Raw genomic sequence first — 7931 nt, forward strand, 5'->3', positions numbered from 1 at the left:
AGGAAATGTAGAAGCCAAAGAACTTATAAGTATGACCCATGGGCATGAACTATAGGGGGGGGATGTGGGAGGGAGGGGGTGGGCAGGATGGAGTTGAGTGAAGGGGGGAAATGGGACAACTGTAATAGCATAATCAATAAATACATCAAAAAAACCCTAATAGCTTTCCCACGAAGATCAGGAACAAAACAAGGATGCCACTTTCACCATTTCTATTCAACATAGTATTGGAAGTCATGCCACAGCAACCAGACAAGAGAAAGAAATAAGAAAAGGCATCTAAATTGTAAAGGAGGAAGTAAAACTGTCATTGTTTGCAGATGACATGACACTGTACATAGAAAATCTTATAGACTCCACCAAAAAACTACCCAACCTAATAAGTGAATGTGGCAAAACAGCATGATACAAAATCAATATTCAGAAATCAAAGGCATTTTTGTACACCAACAATGAAATATCAGGAACAGAAATCAGGAAAACAATCCTATTTGATATAGCAACAAGAAAAATCAAGTACCTAGGACTAAACCTAACCAAGGAGGTAAAAGACCTGTACTCAGAAAACTACACGACACCGAAGAAAGAAATAAAGGAAGACACAAACAAAAGGGAGCATATACCATGTTCATGGGTTGGAAGATGGCCATACTACCCAAATCACTTTATAGATTCAATGCAATCCTTTTTAAAATACCAAGGACCTATTTCACAGATATGGATCAAACATTTCAAAAATTTATATGGAACCATAAATGACCCGGAATAGCTACAGCAATTTTGAGAAAGAAGAACAAAGTAGGAGGGATCACAATGCCATGTATCAAAGTATATTACAAGGCCAGAGTAATCAAAACACTGGCATATAGACCGATAGACCAATGAAACAGAATAGAAAGCCCAGAATTAAACCCATGTCTCTATGGTCAATTAATATTCAACAAAGGGGGAAGGAGCACAAAATGGACTAAAAGTAGCCTCTTCAACAAATAATGTTGAGAGATCTGGACAGCTACATGCAAAAAAATGAAACTCGATCACCAACTTACACCATACACAAAAATAAGCTCAAGAGGGATAAAAGATTTAAATATAAGTTGTGACACCATAGAAGTCCTACAGGAGACCATAGGGAGGAAAATCTCATGTTCCACACAGCAATATTTTCACCAATATGTCCCCTAGAGCAAGAGACTTAAAGGAAAGAATAAACAAATGGGACTTCATCAAAATAAAAAGCTTCTGCACAGCTAAAGAAAACATCAGCAAAATGAAAAGGGAACTACATGTATGGGAAAATATATTCACAAATGGTACTTTGGACAAGGATTTAATCTTCAAAATATATAAACAAATCACACAACCTCACTGCAGGAAGACAAACAATCCACTTAAAAAGTGGGCAAAGAACCTGAACAGACACTTCTCCAAGGAGGACATACAGAGGGCCCTGAGACATATGAAAGGATGCTCAGCATCACTAGTCATCAGAGAGATGCAAATTAAACCCACAATGAGATATCACTTCATACCAGTGAGAATGGCCATCATATCCAAATAAAGAAACAACAAGTGCTGTTGAGGTTGTGGAGAAAAGGGAACCCTAGTGTACTGTTGGTGGGAATGCAGGCTGGTGCAGCCACTGTGGAAAACAGTATGGAATTTCCTCAGAAAACTAAAAATGGAACTGCCTTTTGACCCAGCAATTACACTGCTGGGATTACACCCTAAGAATACTGAAAAACCAATTCAAAATAACATATGCACCCCAATGTTCATAGCAGTACAATTTACAATAGTCAACTGTTGGAAGCAACCATAGTCTCATCAGTAAATGTGTGGACCAAAAAACTGTGGTACATTTACACAATGGAATACTATGCAACATAAAGAAAGAAGGAGCCACTACCCTTCACAACAGCATGGGTGGATCTGGAGAGCATTATGCTAAGTGAAATACACCAAGAAGTGAAAGACAAATACCATTTGATCTCACCTATAAGTGGAACCTAATCAACAAAACAAACAAGCAAGCAAAATATAACCAAAGACATTGAAATTTAGAACAAGCTGACAATAACCAAAGGGGAGGTGGGTGGTGGTAATGGGGGGGGGAACGATTGTCAAGCAACATGTATAAATGATGCATGGACAAAGGCAAAGTGTGGGAAGTAGGGATGGCTAGGTTGTGGGGGACTCGTGAGGGGGAAATGGCCACAGCTGTTTTTGAACAATAAATAAAAAAGAAAAAAAGGTGGCCCAGAGTATGGGAGAACATGTTCACCAATACATCTGATAAGCACTTAATATTAATAATTTATAAAGAACTTACAAAACTCAACACCAAAAAAACAAACAATCCAATTTAAAAATGGGCAAAGGACCTGAATAGACACTTCTCCAAAAAGGATATACAGATGGCCAATAAACATATGAAAAGATGTTCAACGTCACTAATCATCAGAGAAATGCAAATTAAAACCTCAATGCAATATCATCTCACATCTGTCAGAATGGCTATCATCAGTAAATCAACAAACAGCAAATGCTGTTGAGGATGTGGAGAAAGAACCCTTTTGCAACATTGGTGGAAATACAGACTGGTACTGGCACTGTGGAAAGCAGTATGGAGATACCTCAAAAATTAAAAATGAATAAATGAATCTTCCTTTTGGTCCAGCTATCTGACTTCTGGAAATATATACAAAGGAACCTAAAACACTAATTTGAAAGAATATAAGCACCCTTATGTTCATTGCAGCATTATTTACAATTGTGAATATATGGAAGCTGCCCAAGTGTCCATCAATAGAAGAGTGGATGAAACAACTATGGGACATTTACACAATAGAATTCTACTTGGCTGCAAAAAAGTCAAAAATTTTACCCTTTGTGACAGTATGATGGACCTGGAGAACATTATGCTAAGTGAAATGAGCCAGTCAGAGAAGACAAATACTATGTGATTTGACACATATGTGGAATCTAATGAACAAACCGAACTAACAAGGAAAATGGGGACACACTCATAGATGGAGAGCAGGATTACAGCTGTGGATGGGGAGATTAGAGGGCGGAGGGATGGAGCAAAAAGAAAAAAGAACTCATGGATGTGGACGACAATGTCGTGGTTCCTGGGAGGAGGAGAGTATAAAGGGACTAAATGGTAATGGGAACAAATACAATAAAAATTATATCAAAAAAAGAGAAAGAGAGAATTCCAAGAAGATATAACCACCGCCTCACTCCACTCAGAGAGGAGCAGGAGGAAGACCCCAGGCTTTCACTTTCTCCCACCATCCCATTTCCCATCACTGGCCCCCAGTGGTACATTTTATTTATGCGTTATTATTCATTCATTCATACTAGTATGGGAGAAACTAATTAGTTTAATATCATCCTGTGGTTAGGAAAAATAAATTATGGTGCTAGGAGAATTTCAGCAAGGATGTGATTTAGAGAGAAGTTATTTTTAGGTAAAGACACAAAGGGTTAGAAATAGGTCCTTCAAGTTGTGAGCAGATAGTATGCAACAGAGACCAAAGGTAGAACATGTGCAGAGGCCCTGAGTTAGATGAATCCCAGAAAGTAAAATTTAGCCAGTGGGCTGGAGTACAGTGAGTAAGGAGGAAAGTAGGGTGGCAGATAGGGAAACAGGCAGAGACTTGATCGTGCAGGGGCTTGCAAGTTATGATAAGGGTTTGGGACTTTAGAGAAAGAATGAATTGTTCTATTTTGTAACTAAACATATCATTGTAGCTGAAGAATTTCAGGTGGGTTCATGTGAAAGTAGTGCCCTTGATAGGAGGCCATTGCTGTTGATGTGATGATGGCTGGTGGTGGCTAGACTGAGGAAGTAGGTAGAAGGTTATAATCTCAAAGAGGAATTTGAGAGAATCAGCAAGACACGGCAAAGAATAGGATGGGAGAGAATGATGAGGAACAGGAAAATAACAAGAATGAGTCCCAGGTTTCTTTAAGTTCCTCTGCATGTTCAGGTGTACCAGAGAAAACTGGAGGAGGGACAAGTTTGTGGAATGGTGGAGAGGGAGATCCTTGATACAATTTAGTCTTGGTAAGTGTGAGATGTTTTGAAGAAACTGCATAAGAGATGTAAAATAGGTCTTTGACAGCACAGAAATCTCCTTTGAATTGGCTGAGAGAAGGGGTGGCAATCATGGGCTATGACTTTGAATACCATGATTATTAAACATTAAAGCACCAGTGAAGATGATAGGCAAGGAAAATGCATCCCTTCAGGAGAATGGGAAGTCCAACTCTGTTTTCAAACAGTTGGAAAATTTCCCCTGAACTGTTCATGTTACTTTTGCACACACACACACAAAAGTATACAAAACAGTTTAGCCTGCTCATGTAGAATCATTTAATATGCCTTTTAGGAAGAGTATGGAACACACTTGAAAATTGGGAAAAATCTGTTTTCAGTTCATTAATGTTGCCATGTTTGGGGGACAGAGGCTCTGCCTTTTATAATCGAATAAAAAGGACTGACTTAGAAAACATGGGCTCTATTCTCAAGTGCAAAATAGAAGGATGGGAGGAAACAAATGCCTATTTAACCAAAGGATTAGGCAAAAACTTTGTTTTCTTCAGCATCTGCCAACTTGCAGAGACCTTGGCAACTGGAATTTAACTGAAAGGTTATGTGCCCTCAGAAAATTATAAGGCTATTTCGTAAACAATTTTTCACCCTGTGATAGGAAACACTAGCTTCTACCCTGACAAGTCAAACTGCAATCAACCTGACTTACCTCCAAACTAAACTTTGAACATTTCCTCTACAAAGGACAGGATCTAGTGGGATCATTTTTATATGGTCATGCCCTGAGTAAGTCTCTTGAGCCTTCAGCCTAAGGGATCATGGAACATTTGCTAGAAGTATTTTCTACTAAGAATTTCTTTGCCATGGGCTACTGTAATAGCAGTCTTAGCATTGGCGTAACTTGATCAGGTTTTATACCTCAGATCTTTCACCACCAACTCACCCTGTTCAGAAATGCATACACAAAATAGAGTCTAAGTACTCTACTAATTTACTCCTGAATTTTTGTGGGTGGTTTGCAGTGACTCATGAGATATGGGTGAGTTGGCCACATGCTAGAAACTGGCTCTGAGTGAACAAAAATACACCCAGTCTGGCAAAGAGATGAGAATGTACTCCTCGTCTCTGGAATATGCTACCTGCACTATAAATATTGAGTAATGGCCATAGCACCTGTAATAATATATGGCAATTAAAGTAGTCATAAAAGTCATGGTGTGGTTCTTTGCCCCATTTTATTGGGAAGAATGGGGGGTTCAGAAGAGAGGGGAAGAGATGGGAAGGAAGATTGCTGTTTTCCCACATGCAGGACTCACTTTAGACGTTTATATAGCTATGTAGTGTTTTTTAAAAGAAATTAAAATAGCTTTCTTTAAAACATTTATTCCTTCTAAGAGAAAGTTTCCATGTGCTTATTTCTTTCTTAAAGATTAACAAGTATATAAACAATAAAATAAAGAGTTTTCTGGAAAATTTGTTAAAATTAAATGAATGGGAATTTAAGAAACTTAGCACACTCTAGCAGATGATGCAGAGACTCAGACAGCAAAGTCTCTCCTGCAGGCTCAGTCAACTCAAGACAGAAAAACAAAAGTTATTACCATTCTTATTGGGAAAAAATAAACCTTTATGAAAGTCTAACTTTAGTGGATTGATAAACCCATCAGGAGTGGGAAATTTTTCTCCAATTTATGCTAGAATGTTACTTTTAACCATCAGCCATTTTCAGGCTATTGATTTTAATTAACTAGATATGTCATGCTAACACTTAAGTAGTTTTTACAAAACCCTCACGTGTTTTGGAAATGTTTTTAACAAAAAGGAAAGGAAACCAATAATTTGTTGTTGTTGTTGTTTATAGAATATGACTTTTTTTTAAATTTTCATTTTGTATTGTTATTCAATTACAGTTGTGTGCCTTTTCTCCCCATCCCTCCACCCCACCCCAGCCAAATCCCCCTTCCTCCCCCGCCTCCACCCTCCCCCTTGATTTTGTCCATGTGTCCTTTATAGTAGTTCCTGTAATCCCCTCTCCTCACTGTCCCCTCCCCACTCCCCCCTGACCATTGTTTGATTGTTCTTAACCTCAATGTCTCTGGTTATACTTTGAGGAAACCAATAATTTTAACAATAGAACTTCTACTTCTTCTAATTAATTCCCTTTAAGAAAACAAAAATATAATAATCTACAACCCATCACAGCTGTTTGGCTAGAATTACCAATCACCTTCAAGTCCTTAGAGATACTTTTCAGATTTTAACAGTCTGCATAGTAAATTTTAAACCAATTTTCTTAAAGAGGATTGATAAGAGTTATACCCTTTAGGTACATAGTGATGTATTCTTCTAACATGAATATAAAACCAAAGCTTTATATAACTGGAGGAAAAAGAACACAAGATTAAAATAAAATACAACAAAAAAAACTAAGACTAGTTAAAAATTATTGATATTAGGTTTTGAAATGTGCTGTTTGCTTGGGTGTGCATTTTAACATGGGTGTGGCACATTTATGGGAATCAACATCAAACAAATAAGAAAGCCTTGTGATGAGAATCCAGAAATTTGTGTCTTTTTTTGTCCCTAATTCTAATTGTTCCTGAATGCTCTGCGCACTGGGGAGGCCCTGCTATTTTATAGACAGTTCCAAGGTTTTAGGTTGCGTGGCTTCCCAGCACCTCTGCAGGCTGAGTAAATAAAGGAGTTTAGAAAAGTGACAGCACTTTAAATAACCTGACTATGTGGAATCATTAGGAAATGCTCAGTAAGTTAATAAAATCATTACTTAAGTGGAGTGAGTACTGCATGGGGGTGGGAGAGTGGGAGAGAATCTGGTATACATTGCACCTAATGTGGACAAATTAGTTGAGTTAATAAAGTTATCAAGTATGCTACTGCACATACCTACCCTTCATAGGTGTCCCCATATGTGCCACTATTAATTTTCTTTCTTTTTCTTTAAACAGAGGAGTGTGCCTCCCTTATCCTTGCCTGTCTGTTTTGCCAGTTTTGGGATTGTCTCCTGATGCTCCCCGATACGTGTGAAATGGTATGTACCAACTTGTGCTGCCCTTCTCACAGGTATCACCACACCTCAGATGAAAGCCACTCTCGAAATGACTGCAACTGCAGCTGTGACATGGACTGCAGCCTCTTTGAATCTTGCCATGAGACTGGCGAGTGTCTGGAGCTGGCCATGGAAATTTCAGAAATCTGTTACCGCTAGCAATGATGTTTCCATGATGTGGGAGAGCCTGTGGATGCCCAGGGAAATCCTGTTACAAGAAGAATGATTTCCCTGTGCTGGAATGGAAGGACTGTGCACATTTCTTGAATGCTATGGACCATTTTATTCCCTACCTGTTTGGGAAAACTAGTATTGTCAACTCAATGATCTTATTCCAAATTTTACAACCGCATGGCTGACTGAAAAATAAGATCTTGATCACAACTGTTGAACAAATCTTAAATACTTCTTAAGTGCCATAGGTTACAAGATGTTTCCTAACTATGCAACAGCATGCTAAACCACTCTGTTATTGTACTCATTGGCTTGCAGCATGAATTCAACTTCATTCACAGATTCAGGACAAATTAGTGCATTCTTTATCATTGACATATATTAGCTTGTTTTTCTAATGGACTCATGCATAAACATTATACATTATTGGTTATTATTAATAATGTATTGTATAACATCATTTTGTAATTAAAAAATTATTTATACAGCCTCTTAAAATTCACTTATATGTACAGTTTAGGTAGGAAAGGGAATTAAATAAATTAGAAACCATGTTCCTATAATTACAACAGATGTCTTTAAGACATATCTAGTGACTTTTGAATATGATGTACTTTGACAGAGTAC

At 37.9% G+C, this 7931-nt stretch overlaps 1 protein-coding gene across 1 annotated transcript in view; it reads left to right on the forward strand.

The window, feature by feature from the left end:
- MDFIC2 (MyoD family inhibitor domain containing 2) overlaps positions 1–7698 on the forward strand; it is a 181473-nt gene extending 173775 nt beyond the window's left edge. The window contains exon 4 of the mRNA XM_053929787.1: positions 7030–7698. Within this exon, the coding sequence (XP_053785762.1) occupies positions 7030–7289 (260 nt within the window). The 3' untranslated portion in view covers positions 7290–7698. The remainder of the gene's footprint in view (positions 1–7029) is intronic.
- The last annotated feature ends 233 nt before the right edge of the window (positions 7699–7931 follow it).

The sequence above is a fragment of the Desmodus rotundus genome, chromosome 8 (assembly GCF_022682495.2).
Source record: "Desmodus rotundus isolate HL8 chromosome 8, HLdesRot8A.1, whole genome shotgun sequence".
Lineage (NCBI taxonomy): Eukaryota > Metazoa > Chordata > Mammalia > Chiroptera > Phyllostomidae > Desmodus > Desmodus rotundus.